Source organism: Cavia porcellus, unplaced genomic scaffold (genome assembly GCF_034190915.1).
Source record: "Cavia porcellus strain 051 isolate PalLab524CR breed Dunkin Hartley unplaced genomic scaffold, mCavPor4.1 scaffold_18, whole genome shotgun sequence".
NCBI lineage: Eukaryota > Metazoa > Chordata > Mammalia > Rodentia > Caviidae > Cavia > Cavia porcellus.
The window spans coordinates 8,207,709-8,228,266 of NW_026947501.1; the positions used below are offsets into that span (position 1 = coordinate 8,207,709).

At 38.0% G+C, this 20,558-nt stretch overlaps 1 protein-coding gene across 1 annotated transcript; it reads right to left on the reverse strand.

Annotated features, from left to right (window-relative positions):
• Nucleotides 1-14,287: 14,287 nt before the first annotated feature.
• LOC100714621 (cytokine-like nuclear factor N-PAC) lies at nt 14,288-15,977 on the reverse strand. The gene is given in 2 exon segments (XM_063229333.1): nt 14,288-15,206; nt 15,208-15,977. Coding segments are annotated over 2 exon segments (1,389 nt in total). The 5' UTR covers nt 15,972-15,977; the 3' UTR covers nt 14,288-14,581.
• Between the last annotated feature and the right edge of the window lie 4,581 nt (nt 15,978-20,558).

The following is a 20,558-nucleotide window of genomic DNA, read 5'->3' on the forward strand; positions in this document are numbered from 1 at the left end:
TAAAGTCCATGAAAGAATTCACACTGGGGAGAAACCCTATGTATGTAAGCAATGTGGGAAAGCTTTTACTACACAATTGTTTTGTAAAACATATGAAAGAATTCATACTGAGGAGAAACCCTATGTATGTAAACAATGTGGGAAAGCTTTTAGGACACACAATCAACATCAAGTACATGAAAGAACTCACACTGGGGAGAACCCTGTGTATGTAAGCAATGTGGGAAAGCTTTTAGTAGACAAAGTCATTGTAAAATACATCAAAGAATTCACACTGAGGAGAAACCCTGTGTATGTAAACAATGTGGGAAATTTTTTCCTACACAAAGCCATTGTAACACATGAAAGCATTCACACTGGGGAGAAACCTTATGTATGTAAGCAATGTGGGAAAGCTTTCAGTACATGTAGTTATCAAAAACATGAAAGACCTCACAATGAGGAGAAACCCCTGTATATGTAAGCAATGTGGAAAAGCTTTCAATAACCATGTAATTTGTAAGATACATTAAAGATTTCACACTGGGGAGAACCCCTATATATGTAAACAATGTAGGAAATGTTTTAGTACACAACAGTATTCTTAAATACATGAAAAAACTCACACTGGGGAGAAACTCTATGTATGTGAGTAATGTGGAAAAAGTTTCATCACACATGGTAATTCTCAGACACATGAGAGAACTCACAGTAAATATAAAACCTATTTAAGCAATGTGAGAAAATTTTTGGTACAAAAGTTTGGTGTAAACTACATTTTAAAACACACTGAGGAGAACATAAGCAATATGAGTAGGCTTTTTTACTTTTTTTATGCATATAGTTATTGTAAGTTGCATGAAATAAGTGACACTGGGGGGGGGGAACCCACATATGTAAGCAATGTGGGAAAGATTTTGCCATATAGAGTACTTTTCAAACACATGAAAGAAATCACATGGGAAAGAAACTAATGTAAACAATGCAGAAAAATTTTAACACAACTGGTTATTGTAAAAAAAAATGAAACAATTCACACTTGGCATTAATTCCATATATGAAAGCAGTGTGGAAAATTTTTTAGCATTGCTGGTATTTGAAAGACATCTCACACTGGAGAAAAAGATTTTTTTAGTAAACAATGTGGAAAAAATAGCCCCATGTATTGTCAAATATGTGGAAATCTCACTGGAGAGAAAAAAATATATATATATGAATTAATATATATATATATTAATATAGGAATAATTAATACAAATGCTTGGTGACAGTATTTTGCCAGGAAATACAATGCCAGATATAAATAGAAATGCCCTACACTACACAGCTTATGTGTTTTTCAGTGTATCACTTAGATATCTGTATTATTTATCTACAGCATTTAATATAAAAATACTGAGGTAACAGGTATTTTATGTGTTTTTGAGCTTAGTACATAGTGTCTTTTAATAAAGCGTAGTAAATTGAAATACATTTTTTGTTTATTTTGTTTAGTCTTTATTAGGAGGTGTAGGCCACTAAGATACTTAATTTTGTTAATTGCTTTTTGGTATTGTTGGTATTCCACAACTACATTTTTTGTAAATTTTTGGTGTGTACATTGTACTCTGTATAACAATATATTTAATTTGATGCCATATTTTATATTAAGGTGTATATTCAGCAATTCATGAACATGTGTTTTTGCCCCAGTTGATTTGTTTTTATACAACAAACATAAGCAAGTTATGCTTCTCATATCATGACATTACCTGCTTATATAACAACATTGTATATTATATCATGTACATAATTTTGCTTATTTTTCTCTCAGAACAAATATCATTTATGTCAAATTTTGATTTCTCACCATCAAAATTGTACTTTTCTTGTTTATGTTGCAATGGCTTTTAATTTTGTGAAATTTTTTCTGCATTTTTTTTGCTTTACACTGGCCAGCTGATGTGCAGACCAAATCACCAGTCCATTTTTTCACCATTTGTTCCAAAACTAACTCAAACTGCTGTGAGTTTCTGTTTGCCATAGACTAACAGGACCTTAACTTGTCTCCAAACGTATATCATAACCTCTAATAACCTCTCCATAATTATGAATGATGGCATGACATCAGTAGCAACACTTCCAAAGGAATTTTTGTCAACAATGGTGCTGCTTTGGAAAGAATAGTTGTGTTGGATGTAAGGCAAGTGCCTTTTTTTCTCTGAAACTTTGATTGCCATTACATCTTTGGTAATCATACTTTTGAGACAAAATCTCACTATGTAGTTCAGGCTGGTCCTGAGCTAAGTATGTAGTCCAAGGTGTCCCCAAAGTCATAGTAATCCTCCTGCCTCAGCCTGCCAAGTGCTGAGATTACAGGCATGTACCACCATGTCTGGCCATCATTATTTTTTCCTAATAAGTTGAAATAATGACATGCAGGACAACCTAATTCATGAGAAGTATCACAAGTGGAATTTACTAACAGATTGTGGTGTTTACCCAATTTTAAGGACAAGTTTATGCAATGCCATTTTTCATTATTCATAAGGAAAACTCTGAGGTATGTGATGAATGCCTTCAAACAAGTGAGGTATGGGCATGAGGACCAGTTGGTCTCCTTTGACCTGTATTTTTAAATATCTTTTTTAATATTGAAATATTTTGTAAAATATTTTGTACAGTGTTCTTGAATACAAAACCTGATAGTGTTAGGGTATCATGAAAACATAATTAGCAATTCATTTTTAAATGCCCACAATAGAGTGGACATCATACTTTGCCCTACACTTAATTGTGCTTAAACAAATAAATCACTCAACAATTGTATAATACTATACCAGCAATATCTGATATAATTCATGGGACATAATATACTGCTGAATACAGTCATATTTACACCCTAAAACTTGTGTCCAAATTCCCTGCTGCAAACCTCTGCTTATTACCATCACTAGAAAGATGTATAACATGCATCACTATTATAGCTTGTGATGGAATATTAAACTATAAGACGTTTTATCCCAAGCACATTTACTTTCCCATTATTTTATCCTGAAAACAATCTTGCTAGGCCTGGTGATGTACTGTAATCCCAGCTACTCAAAGGACAAAAGTAAAAGAAAAACAATTAAGGCCATTGTACTCAACTTAGTGAAAACCTGTATCAAAATACAGACCGAAGACCTCTTTCACCTGCCCTCTTGGTAAGAATCCATGGTATGGGCCAGGAGAAGAGCCAGTGCTCCCAAGATCTGGCCATGGTGGGACTCAGGCAGCTTATTCACCTGCTCTCTTGGTAAGTGCCTACAGCATGTGTGAGGAGGAGAACCAGCATTCCCAAGATCCGGTCATGGTGGGACTCAAGCAGCTTATTCACCCACCCTCTTGATAAGCACCTGCAGTGCTTATCAAGGAGGACAACCGGCATCTTGAGATCGGGCCATGGTGGGACTCAGGCAGCTTATTCACCCACCCTCTTGGTAAGCCCCTTTGGTGAGGGCCAGGAAAGAAACCATTACCTGTGAGCCTACTGATATGCAGGCTGAAATAAAAAGAACCCTTCCCCCTCATATCTACTGGGGATAGATGTCTCAGCATCTCTTGGGAGGATGACAATATGCAGTATAGCAAATATGGGGTATTTACTTCTATCTTCTGTTTGAAGGCAAAGGTTTTTTTTTTCACTGTTTTGTTTTGTTATGTTTCTTTTGCTCTATTCAGTATTCTCAATTGGTTTTATAATGTTCTATTTTTGGTTTGATTTTGTTATACCTAATTGACTGGACAACTATTGTGAAGTTAAGGAGATATACCATAGTACCTATTACTACTATCCCAATATCCTACTGTGAAACCCTGCACCAATCTCACTGTATTGTCTTTATTGGCTTTGTTTTGTGTTGTGCTGTTGCATTTTTACTACTTTCAAAATAAAAAAAATACAGATTGAAGTTCTGCAGATATATGCAACTCAGTTATTTGGGACTCCTTGGTTTACTCTCCAGTGTTAAAATTATTTTAATTAAAACCACTATACATCAGTGTTTGTCCTCTTCTCACTTAATGTGCAAAGATCTGATCCAAATGCAATGGTCCCAGTATATATATATATATATATATATATATATATATATATATATATTCATAGGACACAAATCCAAATTCACTGTCTAGCACAGACTGGGGAACAGTTATACAAGGATGACTCAGCAGTAGACAGCTACATGTGCATTAGTTCAGTCCACAAGGAAGAATTTAAATGTGAAATAATCACCTGTATAAGAGTTAAACAATAAAATGCAATCTGAGTCTGCTTTCTTACTATTTCCAGTCATTTGACCTGGTGTCTGTCTCATGTGTATTTTTTCCCTTGGGGATCTCAGCTGCCTAAGTACCTCTTCAGGCCCCAGTCATGACAATGGGTATACTAAGCAAGGTGAGTGTTTCCTCCCCAGTGACTGTGGAAACAGTACCGTCCAGTGAGGAATGGCCATAAGGGAGCTCCAAGACTCAGTTTGGTTATCTATAGCCATTTTTTTGGTGGCTTGGAAGACTCTGAAAGACTGGCGCATAGCCTGTCCAGAGCTGGGGGATGTTTTGGGAACCTTAGAAGTGTTAGACATGCAGATGACTCCCTCCCACCATGAGTTTGCTTGGCAGGTGGCTTGGCTTTTCTTTAACCTTTTCTGCCAGCATGGGACTAGAAGCAGAAATCCTCCTCTAGCAAGCAGGCCAGATGCAACAGACTGAAGAAGACCTAGAACAGCAGCTGACCTCTGTGCATGTCAAGTTGAGTGGCCCAAGTTGAGTAGCCTCCTCTCATAGCATCTCCTGAATTATAAGCCCCTCCCTCTGAGAGGAGTCCTGAGAGGGTCTCCTACATTTGCATATAAGATGCCATTCACCAGAAGGTGGAGGTAGAGAAACCCCTCACCTAAGGATTAGAGCTGGAAGGTCTCCTTACCTCTACCTGGCACACCTAACCCTAACCTACACAACCATGGAGTTGCAGAAGCTAGAAAAACAACACAAAAATGGGTGAGAGGGTATCCACATGGTTGCGGTGGTTGTGAGACGATGGGGTTGATTACATAGCAGTAGGCTCACAGGAGATGTCCCACATAGCCAGTATGTGCACTGAGTCCTGCAGGATGTGCCAAGAACAGCTCCACAGGCTGTTAAGCAGACTTTGATAAACTGGTTAATTGCAGCAGCTTGCCTGTTTTGGCAAATGGGTTTGTGCCAAATGATGTTTGCTATGCAGAATCATAGACCCAGTGAGGAACTGAAGACAGCAGGCATGAAGTACTGTGACCCAAAGCAGTCTTGAGGTTCTTGGGGTTAAGGACTGGTGAGAGGATGAGAAAACTAAAGAAAAGAAAAAGCTGGGGTCAGGTGGAGCCATTACACTCCCAATGAGAGGAAAGGAACTGCTCAACTAGTACAGCATTTCATTTATATCCTCCAAAGAAGAGTGTCAATTCCACCTTCACTGCCTAGCAACTTCTTTGCCTGGCAGGCTTGGGCACACTGCTTTCTCAGTGCTGGAACAACTTGTTTACTATAGTTTGTTTTGGTTTCTCCGCTTTTTGTGGGCTGGACTTACTTCAGCCCCCCACCCCCACCATTAATCTCCAGCTTCAATGGCTCAGCTCCCAACATATCCGTCTCTTTTGTTTCACAGGATGGGTGATCAGTTGAAGCTGGAGGAACTGTGTTGGAGAGCTCTGTAGAGCTTTTAAATGCAGTCCAAAGATTTTAAGTCCCTGTATACTGTAATTGAAAGTGTGTGCAGTCCATTAATCTGTGACAGTAGTGAGCTACCTGTATAGCTGTCAACTCCCAAAAGGTATTAGTAATACAAGCTTCTTTTATACCATATTATTTTAGCATTATTTTATATACCTCTAGTACTTGCATATTTTCTGCAAGATGTTCAAGACCAAGCTAAAGTGAGACCTTTTTTGAATACAATCAATTTTTTTACCTATCAAGGTTAGTTAAGTTTACTCAGGAGTACCTTGGAACCAACTATAGCACCTCTTAGTTCTTCTGTCGGTGTCAGCCATACAGATGAGTCATGGCCATTGCTTGACCAAGTTGCTTCTGTGAAAGCTTGGGGGACTTTTGCTCCTGGTGACTCCTTTGGCACACCACACACTGATGATCACTTTCCTCAGTGGTCACAGAATCTTTTTGATCAGAAGACCAGGGACTCATTGAGTACAGCATGACACAGTAGAGGTTCTCTAATGTCCTTGGCCCTCATTGATCTTGGAGGGCTAAGGCCAAAATATTGGCTGTCCTCTTAGCCCACCTATCTAATTATTGGCCTCTATAACTCAGTTTTTGAACATCCAGAAGAAAAGATTGATAACATGTACAATGTAGTTAGAGGGATTATCATCTAAATATCAAATCTCTTACAACATAAAATAGAACCATTATTTTTCAACAACCATGGCTGTTTTAACATTTGAATACCTATTGATATTAACAAAAATCACGTTTTACATAGAAACTTAGAAATAAAACCATATACAATGTTGTAGAATAAAACCCATGATGACATTTTGTAACACACTTGAATTTTCATCGTGACATCAAATTTCTCCTTTTTGGTTAATCATCTCTATCTAATACATAAAATATTTTACCTAACTTGTTGACATTTAATGGGATGTAGATCTCATAAGCATTTGTTGAAGGCAAAGGTCTGTATCTCAACCAAAATTTACCACCACAAATAATCCCTGTTTTACATTTCTTTGAAGGCCTGTTTATCTGAAAGCATAAATATAATAATACACCATGAGGTTAACAACAATAATTTGACATAGCCATATGAATTCCTTTCTATGGGCATTTTAAAAAATCAAAACCTATTGTATTATTTCTTTTGATGATGACCAATGTGAACATATTACAATAATATTTTTATAACTTTAGTTGAGGATGTCTCCCATAAGGCTATAGAGATCATTGGGACCTCCAATCAATAAATTAGAGCTGGTAAAAATCTTACCAGGTGGCCCTTTCTTATTCATTAATTGAAGTCCTGTTCAACAATCTCAGCTCCAAGGGATTTTTAAAAAATCATTTTTATAATAATTTTTTTCTTAAGAAAACTCCAACTATAACATTTAATATTATTTTTGAACAATGAGAGTCTCTCAAATTATGATAAACAATATTGTGATAAACAATATTTACACAACTGACTTTAGCATCATTTTGACTAACTGGGAACCAAGGTGGAAGCATTTTTTGTAATTCTATAACTCAAATAAATTTTTATTAAATGATCTATAAATAGAAAAGGAAAGGAAAATTGCTAAGCTCAAAGTAAAAAGAACAGCTGTTCACAAACAGACAAAGAGACACATGGACAAGCAATCTGTACAGATTCAAACAGATGTAGAAATGAACACAGAGTTGTTGGTGTCCACAAGAACTCTCTAAATTTTGGGGGCTATTTGACACCCCTTTGCTGAACTAGCTCGCTTCTTACACCCCATGTCCTTGGGGTCAGAACACCTGTCACCTCCTGCACCCCATGCCCTCAGGGCATTTCTCAGGTGCTGATGCCACTTGGACACCCCTGTAGAGGCACTTGTGCTATTGGGTCCACATGTGTGAGTGATCACTAACTCAGTGATTTCCAGCAACAGTTTAACAGATTGGACAAACAGACAGACATATACACAGGCAGACTGATGAACATCTTACACAATCAAGTGCACTCAAATATATTTTAGCCAGATTGAATTACACAAATTTCTTTAAAATTGTGGAATCTGTGATTTTAAATAGACTAGTAAGATTTGTTGTAGGTCAATTAGAAGAGAACTCTTATCAAAGAATTTTAAAAGGACAACATTTTATCTATAATTAACACATATTTTTGGACTTACCATATACTCCTATCATCTATTTGGACCTTTTTTTCGTTACCATCTTCTGAGCATCTCAAGTCAATTAAGGTTGGTTGTAGCTTCATTCTTTTCTATGACTTGTGTTGTGTTCTCCAAGGCACCACTGTCATAGGACTCAGCATCTGCTTCTTGAGAGGTGAATTCAACTCCTCTGGGTATAGATACATGACATATCTGGACAGCATGCTCTGGCACTCAGATAAGCTGTACAGCATTCCCAGGAAAGGTATAAGCATACCTTCTGGCCCAGGTGAGTAGTGGGTTGGGGCCTCTCCATTTTCCAGTATGAAGATCCATCCAAAGCACCCTTCCTAACCCACTCTTATTTACCTGATTAAATTGTCTTTCTGCTGCCGTGATACTATGCTTAGTAGAATTTTAAAAATTAATAGTGTATACTGCCAAATGAAGTCTATTGTGAGATACAAATTCTGTAGAAAAAGCCTCACTTTTTTTGCTTTTGTAATTGAATCTTGATTGTGTGGTGTGTATTCTTAACAATTCCTTGATCCTGAGGGTTATAAGGAATTACTGTGGTAAGGGAAACATGAAAAGTTTTACAAAACATTTGGAAGGCAGCACTTACATCATTGTCAGCTTTGAGAGCCTGTGGGCAGGCTAGGGCACTACAGGCATCCAATCAGTGAGCAATGACATGTTTAGATGCTTCACCATTGTAAATAAGAGCAAAGATAAATCCTGAGAAGTTGTCCACTGAAAGATGGACTCAACATAAGGAGCCAAATTCAGAAATGTGGGTGACACCCATCTGCCAGAGATGACTTAGGTGTAAGTCTCGGAGATTAGCCCCATGGAAAGTGTGGGGAGATGTATTACACATAAGGAGCATTGTTTGACAACTTATGTAGCTTTTTCTTGGGCTAAATGGAACTGTTTGTGCAAGGCAGCATTCTGATGCAACATGGCATGGGAGGCAGAAACCTGTTAATGGCATCTGAGGCAGCAGCAGCGATAGTAACCAGCATTCTTTCTATTGCATTGTTTCCTTTGATGAGAGGCCCTGGTAATTGGGAATGGGCATGTAAATGGCCAATAAAACAGGGAACATGGCATGATCCAAGGCGAGTTGGAGTGTATGAAATAAGTGAAAGAGATCTTCTTGACTAGTGTGTATTGTGGCAGTTTCAATGTGGCGCATCACACCACAAACATAGGCACTGGCTAAAGAAAGATTAATTGGAGTGGACAGATGATCTTTCAAGGCCCATACAACAGCTTATAATTCATTTTTTTGTGTGGAAGTGAAACTTGAATCCTGTATCTGGGAAGAGGAGGGCATCACATAACCTCTTTTGCCTGATGATGACCCATCAGTGAAAACAGACAGGGCTCATGCTATGGGGAATGAACTTATTTTTGAAACAAAGACAAAGGCTGTGAGGGAAGCAAATTGAATTAATTTATCTGGAGGATAATGATAATAAATAGTAGCAGGGATGTTAGCCAATGCAGAGTGCCAAGAGGATGAAAATTGCCATAGCCATTGTTGAACAGAAGAAAAGGAATAATGATAGTTGCACCTCACAACCAAAAATCTGAACAGCATATTTTTGACCACATGTGAACAGTCTTCCACAGCCTCATAGAAGGGAATAATGGTTTTGAGTGGGGTATGTAGCATATGAAGCCATTGTAAAGGCCCCTGAGACTGCCAAAGGGCCCCAGTGGGCATACATCGAGTAGGGAAGATAATTAAAAACATAGGCAGAGCTGGGTCAACTCTAGAAAGGTGGGCATTAGAGAGAGCTAGATTAACTTTATCCAAGGCAAATTTACCCTCTGATTAGAGTGTCCTTGGAGAGGTGGGGGCTGGGTCCCTCTTGAGGGTGTCAAAGATATGACCTAAATCATGGATTGTTAGATTAAGAGCTGGTCAGAGACAATTAATTTTACCAAGTAAAGTCTGAAAATAAGATAGCTTTGCAGGCTGATTAGTATGAATCTGAATAGTTTGAGGCACAATATGTCTTTGCTGGATGATGTAACCCAAATATGAGAAAGGTGCATGGTTTGTACCTTCTCAGGGGCCACAACTAGATAATTTACAGTATCAAGGGAATTGCCCAATTGGATAACTACTTTGTGCAAAGTGGATAAATATACATGAGCCAATAGTATGTCATTCATGTAATGAGTAAGATAAACAGACAAACTGACAAAACAGCTCCAGCCACAGACTCTTGACATAAATCAGACTATTTGCCATTCCATGTGGCAGACAACACCAATGGAAGTGGTGCATAGGGGCCTGATGATTAGTAGAACGTAGACTGAAGGCAAAACAGTTCTTATCCTGAGGATGAAGGGTAATAGTAAAAAAGAAATCTTTTAAATCAGTCACCATGAGAGAAAAATGCAAAGCACCAGCTATCAGACTAGGCAATTTTAACATGAGACTTTAACACACCAATGGACAGATCAAACAGACAGAAAATCAGCAAAGAAATAAAACAACTGAATCACGTCTGTGAACAAATGGACTTAATAGATATATACAGAATATTCCACCCAACAACAACAGAATACACATTCTTCTATGCAGGACATGGGACATTCTCTGAAATAGACCATATATTAGCTCAAAGAACATATATCAATGAATGCAAAAGAGTTGAAATTATCCCATGCACGTTATTAGATAATAGCACCATGAAATTAGAAATTAATGATAAAAGATACTGCAAAAATCCCACAAACACATGGAAACTGAATAATGCACTATTAAGTAATCAGGGGGTCACAGGAGAAATTAAAAAATACCTACAAGCAAATGAAAATACAAATACAACTTACTGGGACCTGTGCGATGCAATGAAAGCTGTCCACAAAGGAAAATTTATTGCACTAAGTTCCCACATCAGGAAAACAGAATGAATACAAATAAATAACCTGATGCTACACCTCAAACATCTAGAAAAAGAAGAGTTAGTCAAGCCCAAAGCCAAAAGAAGAGAGGAAATTATAAAAATCAGAGCAGAAATTAATGCAATAGAGACTAAGAAAACAATCCAAGGAATCAATGAATCAAATAGTTGATTCTTTGAAGGAATAAATAAAAAAGATAAACCTCTAGCTAGCCTTATTGAAAAAGGGGGGAAAAAGATTAAATTCATGAAATATGGAATGAAAGAGGCAAAATCACTACAGACTCTATAGAAATAAAGATCATCAACACCTATTTTGAAAACATACTCTTACAGGTTTGATAACAGAAGAAATAGATTTCTAGAAAAAAAATGAAGTATCAAAGCTAGGTCAAGAAGATCTATAACTGTGAGTAACCCAATTTCTAATAATGAAATTGAAAATGTAATTAAGTCATTACCCACAAAGAAGATCCCAGGCCCAGATAGATTCACTGTGGAATTCTACAAGAAGTAAGAAGAATACTTAATGCCAAAAGTCCTCTCAAGATCTTCAATGGAATTGAATGAGAAGCGATCTTTCTAAGGCAATATTGGAAGCAAATATTATTCTAGTACCAAAATCTGAGAAAGGCCAAACTAAAACAGAGAACTACAGGCCAGTTTCCCTAATGAACACAGATGCAAAAATCCTCAATAAAATATTGGCAAATAGGTTGCAGCAAATCATCAAGAAGATTGTACACTATGACCCAATGGGATTCATCCCATGCATGCAGGGATGATTCACCACATGTAAATCAATAAATGTAATCTACCATATCAATAGAGCCAAAAGGAAGAAATACCTGATCATTTCTGTAGATGCAGAAAAAGCTTTTGATAGGATCCAAAATTCATTTTTGATAAGAACCCTACAGAAAATTGGAATAGATGGTTTTACCTCAATATAATAAAGGCCCTCTATGAAAAAGCAACTGCCAATATCACACTAAATGGCCAAGAACTGAAGGCCTTTACTTTAAAATCACCAAAAAGACAAGAATGCCCCTTATCATTGCTGCTATTTAATGTAGTACTGGAAATACTAGCCATAGCAATTAGACAAGAGAGAGAAATAAAAGGGGTAAATATAGCAAACGAAGTTAAATTATCATTATTTGCAGATGCCATGATACTCTACATAGAAGACCTCCAAAACTCCATGGAAAAACACTTAGATATAATAAATAAATTCAGCAATGTAACTGGATACAAAATCAATACTCAAAAATCAATAGCATTCCTATACACTAACAAAAAAATCAGTGACAGAGAAAAAAGAAAATCTGCACCTTTCACACTAGCAACAGAAAAAATGAAATATTTAGGAATTATTCTCATGAAAGAAGTGGAAGACCTATACAGCCCACAGCTTCCTGCCAGGAACAGTCAGTCCAGATGAGCTACAGAACCCCATGTGGAAACTTATCCCAGTCTGGCGGACCTCTCTTCCTCACTTGGAACAACACTTGAAGCTTGAAAATATAGGAAAATGACAAAACAAAAGACCAAAATGCAATCTCAATCATCCAGCCCATCCCAAGAAAGCCTAGGAGCCATGTACATAGAAGAAAATACATGCCACATACCTGAAATACCTGAAATAATAGTAACTGAAATAAAGAAGCCACTCTGGGAAGTCTCAAAGGAATTCAAACAGAAATAATCTCTCAGGTAAAAGAAGAAATGATAAAAGAAATGAAGGAGATGCTGAACATATCTAAAGAAGCCACAGTTAAAAAATGGTAGGAACTAAACAAAAAGATAGGATCCCTAGATGAACAATATAAGAAACAAACAGAATATATAGAGCAGATGCAAAGAGATATACAGGAAATCAAAAACTCCATTGAAAGTTTTAAAGACCATCTCAATGACTGTGAAGATAGAATCTCAGACCTCAAAGACAAGATTGCAGCCAGTGAACAGGAAAGGAAAGATCTTTTAAAAATAACAAGAAATCAGGAAATAACAATTCAACACCTGCAAGATGACACAAAGAGGAACAACTTAAGATTGATAGGGATAAATGAAAAATAAGGGGAAAGCATAAGGGATGTCAAGAGTATATTTAGAGAAGTACTAGCTGAAAATTTCCCAAACATGAGATTGGAAAATGATATCAAGATCAATGAAGCATATAGAACTCCAAATAGCCATGACCAAAATAAAACTACACCCAGACATATAATAATGACCATTCCAGAAATCAAACAAAAGAATAGAATATTAAAACTGTAAGAGAGAAAAAGACAGATCACGTATAAAGGAAAACCTATCAGAATTACAGCAGACTTCTCAGCACAAACAATAAAGTCAAGAAGAGCATGGAGTAATGTATTTCAGATTCTAAAGGAAAATGCCATACCCCGCAGACATCTTCCCAGCCCCACACCAGTGTGGCCACCTGACACAGTTAAACTGTAAATTGTGACTTTGGAAAACCACCCCATGAGAGAGAGAAAAAGCTGACATCCCTTGGGGGAACTCCTCCTTGTTCTCATGTGACACTTTATGCCACTGGTCCCCTATCTAAGGGGAAATGTTAGGGCCTCAAGGATGTCCCAGCTCCACCTCTGAGGGTCAGTTCAGGTTAGGTCAGGCCCAGTTCTCTCCCATCTAGCAAACCCTGGCCTGGGTACCACTGAAGAGCATGATGTTGGATGGAACAAACATTCTCTATCAAGAAGTGAGCCTTAGAAATGCTGATCATTGGTCAGGCTGGGTTTGTGCCAAAGAAAGGACAGACAGAAATACTGTCTCCATGGGAGGAAAAGTGGGTAAGAAGTGAAGAGAGATGGGGCATGCAGAGGATCTGTGCAGTGCAGGTTGGGCCAGGTTGGCCAGCTCAGTGGCTCTTCAGAGCCAGGTAAAGATGGTGGCATAACGGAAATAGGAAGGAGCAGCCCTCACTCTCCACTGCTCAGGGTCCTGAGGGCAAGCTTCCCAAGAGCTGGAATGCAAATCCAAACACTATAACAGCCTGGCAAACAGCAAACTCCCACTGCAGGGAAGCAACAAGCTTGGACCCAGCTCAGGCTTGCAGTACCAATGGGTGGTAAGCAACAGCAGGGGAGCTAGGTGTCCAGGCTCATCTGCAGCCTGGCTGCTTGCTATTCTTGCTGCAGAGCCAAGTTCGCCTCTGTGGGATGGTGGCAGTCTCTTCTTAGTTTACAAAGGCCTTTACAAAAGAGGTGGGTGCACATTGGTAGCTCAGACTTGAAAATCCTCCTCAGCTGAGGCTGGAGGGCTCATAGGAACTGTGGCTGGGAGTTGGTGCTGGTTCATCCTGGCCCTGAGCCTCTCCCTGCAGGGGTCCAGGTAGGGACAAGAACATAATATTGACCTCTGCTGATTTTAGTTCCTCAAGTGGAAGGGGTTTGTTAAGACAAGCTTAGAAGAAAAGAACACAGGCAGCAGCAGTTTCTGGGTAGCTTCTATCACCGGGGGGGGGGGATATGTGTGTGTGTTTGTGTTTGTGTATGTGTGTGTGTGTGTGTGTACACATGTACAGCCACCTAGTTGGGGCCAGTGCCCAGCTCAAGAGCTTCCTCACAAGCCAACCTTGGTAACACCCCTCCCTCCCAGGGCTTCAGGGAGGGGTACTGCTGTGTGCTGTGCTGATGGCAAGTCTCGAGTCTGTATAAAAGGAAATGGAGACAGGTGGACTGGTCCAGAGTTAAGTCACAGAACCCCAACCCCATATGAGGAAAACAGGGTTGAGGGAAGATCAGAGGGGTGGGGCAGGGCATCTACAGTTTAGTGTATGTAGGCTCGGTACACTTCAGACATATCATTGTCAGACTGGTCCAACGCCTTGACTCTTTTGTATACCTCATTGGCTGCAGCTGCCATACGTGTTGGGTGGTTGACTGCACCACCCAGTGCAATGGCCAGGTGAAGATCCTTCTGAATGTATTTCAGGTAGAAATCAGGCTTAAAGTTCTCCTGTAGGATATTTTGGCACTTCTGGTCCAGGAAGATGCTGGCCAACTGTCCCTGATTGAGGATGTCTAAGAATGTCTGCTGTGACTGGCCTGTGACCTGGGCCAGGGTTAGCCCCTCTGCAATGGTGGCCATGAAGCTCCCTTGGACCATGTTTACAATCAGCATCATCTTGGCTGCATTGTCAACTTCACCTAGAAAGAAGGAGGTCTTCCCCATAGCCTGGAAGTAGCTGCTACAGTCCTCATATAGGCCCCTGTCTCCAGCTGCTAAGATCACCAACATCCCGTCGTTAGACAGCTGCTGATTCCCTGAGACTGGGGCCTCCAGAAAGCGACCCCCCCTGGATACAATCACCTGGGCCAGCTCAGTGACTGTGTCGGCATCCACCATTAACATATCCACACAGCACTTCCCAGGACGGATCCCTTGCAGTACTGGGGCCCAGCACCAGGTCCTTGGCGAAAGTGATGTCGCAAGTTGAAACAACTTCAGTGGGGGTTCTTCCTAGGCGGGCCCCCTGCTGGATGAACAAATCACATTTCTCTGCAGTCCTGTTCCAGACAGTCACTGTATGACCCATTTTTAGCAAGTAGGAGACAATGCCACTTCCCATGAGTCCAAGGCCCAAAAATCCTATCTTTTTGTCTGTGGGTATGATACTGCCATTCACAGCTGTGCTGTCTGCTGCCTGGATGGAGGTGGAACCAGTTTCCTCTTCACATATTTTCAACTTCTTTGTGATTGCCTGGTAACAAACAGCTGGCTTCTCTGTTTGGCTCAGCAAGAAATGATGGAAGTGAGAATCTGCATCTTTGACAGGCTCACTCGCAGTTGGCTGCCATTTAAATATGGCCATAGGTCCGGCCATCATCCCCTTCACAGTACTAGACTCGGGGATAGTGAGGTCCTGGTCTTTTCCTTTGGTTCTCCTGAGGAACTCTTCCAAAGCATCCACAGCTTGTTGGAATTGTTTTCCCTTGTTGATTTTTATCATTTCTTCTTTATGAGCATGATATGGCTTCAGCTGCTCCACTTTGATCCAGGCATGATCTTCTGTTCCAAAAAATTTCACAAAGAAGCATTTCTTACCACATGGTTTCTTCAAATCCTTGGGTGGATTCACAATCTTTCCTGGCCAAGGAGGATACCTGCCGAGTTTCCCCCACATCAAGTCACTGAGCCACAGACTCACAGCTGCCATCTTACCACCCAATCCCAGAAAAAGCTTTTATAAGGTCCAACATTCATTTTTGATAAGAACCTTGCAGAAAATTGGAATAGTCTTTACCTCAATATAATTAAGGCCATATATGACAAACTAATAGCCAATATCATACTAAATGGCCAAAAATTGAAGACTTTTGCTTTAAAATCAGGCACAAGACAAGGATGTCCCTTATCACCATCCCTATTTAATATAGTACTGGGAATACTGGCCAGAGCAATTAGACAAGAGAGAGAAATAAAAGGCATAAATATAGGAAAAGAAGAAGTTAAATTATCATTATTTGGAGATGACATGATACTATACATAGAAGATCCCCAAAACTCTATTGAAGGACTCCTAGATATCATAAATAAATTCAGTAATGTAGCTGGATACAGAATCAATACTCAAATATCAATAGCATTCCTATACACTAACAACAAAGTCAAAGAGAGAGAAATAAGACAGGCCACACCCTTCACAGTAGCAAACAAAATTGAAATATTTAGGAATTACTCTCACAAAAGAAGTGAAAGACCTATACAGGGAAACATTATAATACACTGAAAAATGAAATTGAGGAAGATCTCAGAAAATGGAAAGACATCCCTTGCTCATGGAAAGGGAAAATAAATATTGTGAAAATGGCCATTCTCCCAAAACTTTCATACAGATTCAATGCAATCCCGATAAAAATACCATCAACATACCTCATAGAACTCGAGAAATCACTCCTAAAATTCATCTGGAGTGAGAAGAGACCTAGAATAGCAAGGACAGTTCTAAGCATCAAAGGCAAGGCAGGACGTATCACAATCCCTGACTTGAAGTTATACTACAAAGCAACTGTAGTAAAATCAAAATGGTACTGGAAGCAAAACAGAGCTGAAGATCAATGGAATAGATTAGAAGATACAAGCACAACTACAAACACACTCAACCACCTTATCTTTCATAAAGGGGCCAAACAAGTTCACTGGAAGAACGACAGTCTCTTTAATAAATGGTGTTGGAAAAACTGGCTCTCCATATGCTGAAAATTAAAACTAGACCCATACCTATCACCATGCACTAAAATAAAATCTAAGTGGATCAAAGATCTAAATATTAAAACAGAGAGACTAAATCTATTGGCAGACAAATTGGACCAAAACCTTGAAGACATAGGAGTAGGCAGAGAATTCATGAACAGGACTCAAACTGCAAGGAAAATACTTCCCAAAGTCAAAAATTGGGATCACCTCTTATTAAAAAGTTTCTGCACATCAAAAGAAATCTCCAGTGTAGTGAAAAGAAAACCCACAAACTGGGAAAAAATCTTAGTGAACTGCCATCAGACAAAGGACTTCTGTCTAAAACATATAAAGAATTAAAAAAAAATCAGACCCACAAAATCAAAGACCCAATCCAAAAATGGGCATCTGAGATAAACAATTTCAATAATAAACAATTTTCAGATGAAGAAATACAAACAGCAAATAAATACATGAAAAAATGTTCACCATCACTGGTCATTAGAGAAACGCAAATTAAAACCACACTGAGATTTCATCTCACTCCTGAAAGAATGGCCAAGATCAAGAAAACCAACAACAACAAATGCTGGAGAGGCTATGGGGAAAAGGAACTCTCCTGCACTGTTGGTGGGAGTGTAGACTAGTACAACCTTTGTGGAGGTCAATCTGGAGATTTCTCTGAAAGCTGGGATAGGAATTCCAATTTGTTTCAGCTATTATACTTCTAAGCATTTTCCCAGAAGAACTGAAAACATCACACCACGATGATATATGTGCACCCATGTTTATAGCAGCACAGTTTATAATAGCCAAATCTTGGAAACAACATAAGTGTCCATCAACTGAGGAATGGATAGAAAAGTTGTGGTATTTTCATACAATGGAGTACTACTCCGCTATAAAGAATGGTCACATTAAGATATTTATAAAAAATGGACGCAGCTTGAGACCATACTCATAAGTGAAATAAATCAAACTCACATATATAAATGCCGAATAGTTTCCCTAGTGTAAAAAATGATAAGAATACATAAAAGTATGTGGTATTCATAATTCCCAATCATATTGGTTTAAAGCCACATAAAGTTTTCACTCATTAATTTCAAAAGTTTTAACCTGGGTTGTTCAATTTTAGTATTGGTGATAGTATGAATAGCTATTTTGAAGAAAACAACACATCATAAAAGCCAGCGCTGATTTAATATCATCTTGTTTTGAAGTCCCATCAAGCTGTTGTACATCTGTTTCCACTGGTTTTAACATGTTGTATCTTACTATATTTTACTATATGTGATAGTATAAACAAAATTTTTTATAGGCAAAGAGACAGTATAGAAACCATTGTTTATTTTCTGTTAACTGGTTCCAAATACCCTGTAATTTCTTCATTCTCTTGAATAGCTTCATATTGACTTGATATGCTTGATACTATGGTATATGAAATTATACTCAAATAATTCAAGGAAGGAGGCACTATGGTGACTACTATTATGTTAGATTATCTGGGGGTGAAACACAATGATGCTTAAATTGTTCGGTTCTGACCTGTGCTGTTCTGTTACAATGTCCTCTTTTATCTCAATCCCCACCCTTTTTAAAAAATTAATTTATTTTTCTTATTTTTTTCAATTAAAGGACAACTAAATTAAAAATAGTGGGATATATTATAGTAACTTTTTTGATTTCCTATTGACCTGATTTGAACCCCCATATTGCTCTCCCCATCTTGTTATGTCTGATTTTACTATATTCTATTTTGTTTGATAGTATCAAGTTTGATGGTATAGGCAACCACTTGGAAGGCAGTAAGATTTACTATGATGCCCATTATGGTTTGGCTATTATCTTCTGTTGAAGTCCTGTAAGGTCTCCAGTGTAGGTTTTATGGGTCTTTTTCAGTACTGCTTTGATCCATTCTATTATACCTGATGATATAGGCAACTCTTTTTAAAACTAGCAAGAGGCATGATGGAAACCATTTTTGATCATTTGATATTCTATTTTTGCATCAGGTACTATGCCCATCCTTCTGTTCTAACCGACTTGGTTTTGTTCAGTCATGTTAGGTTTTATTCTCTTCAAAAAAAGTAATAAGAACTGTGGGAGTAAAAAAAAAAACCCAAAACTGTAATTGTTATTGTAAAAGAGAGAAAAAAGGAAGGTGGTCTAAGGGATATAACTGCATGTATGTTTGAGTGTGTAGGATAGAAAACCATATTACTGAGTTTTTGTTGGATCATTGAACCCAACTGTCTGCATACTTACTGGATGAATGCCCACTTTATATGCTTTAATTTTATAATTTGGACAACTGTTTATAAGATGATAATGTGTAGCCTATTAACTAGTGATTTCTTACTGTATATTTTTTCTTGAAATTCTGTATTATTTGCACCCTGTTACTGTTTTCTTTTTTCTCTTAAATTAAAAAATATTGGAAAAAATGGAAATGTTAAGAAAACATAAAAATATGTGGAATCATGATTCCCTATTATATTGCTTTGAAGTCTTATAATGTTTTCATTCAGTAATTGGAATGGTTTCATTCTGCGTCATTTGATTTTATTATCTGTTATGGTATGCACAATTATTTTGAAGACAACAAGACATCATAATAGCTAGTGCTGATTTAGTATCATCTTGTTTTGAAGTCCCATTAAGCTTTATTTCTTCTGTCTCCATCGCTTTTACCATGTTGCATCTTATTGGATTTCAATATATGTGATAGTATAAAAAATTTATAGACAAGGAGATAATATAGAATCCATTTTTCATTTTCTGCTCATTGGTTATAAATACCCTGTAATATTTTCATTCTCTTGAATGATTTTACACTGTCTTGATATGTTTGATGCTATAGTATATGTAGTTATACTCAAATATTTCAAGGAAAGAGACACTGTGGTAACTACTGTTATGTCGGGTTATTTTGTGGTTAAACACTATGTTGCTTAAACTGTTCTGGTCTGACCTGTGTTGTTATGTTGCTATGTCCTCTTTTATCTGAATCTCCTCTTTTTTAAATTTTCTAATAAAAAATCAAAATACAAGGCTGGAGATGATGTTGAGTTATAAAGGCTCTGTGTTCAATACCCTGTTCCATGCACCAAAGAATATGGGCATGCATAGACGGTAAGTCATTAATATATGTCAACAATGGGAAGCTGTTTATTGGGTGATCACAGTAGTTTGCTCATAATATTTCACATATGGGAAATCTTATGCTAATTTGAAGCCAATAGCCTGACTGACTAATTTAAATCAACTGTAATCATTTAAAGAAATTTCAAAATAAACACTTTGCAACCTTGAAAACTCACCAAATTACAGTAATTAGGGAAAGGACCACTGATGTCAATGTGCAGATTTAAAAGCAATTGGAAGGAGTGTACTACTGGATTTCTAAGTGTGTAGCTGCTCCTCAACATACCTACAACCAGGCAGATGAGCACCAGATGGTGGACATTGTCCATGTCTGATGAGTGCTACAGTGAGGACTTGTGTTTGTTACCCAGAGTTTACAGTAACCATACATTGATTTTATCAGAAGTAGTAAGAATTTCAT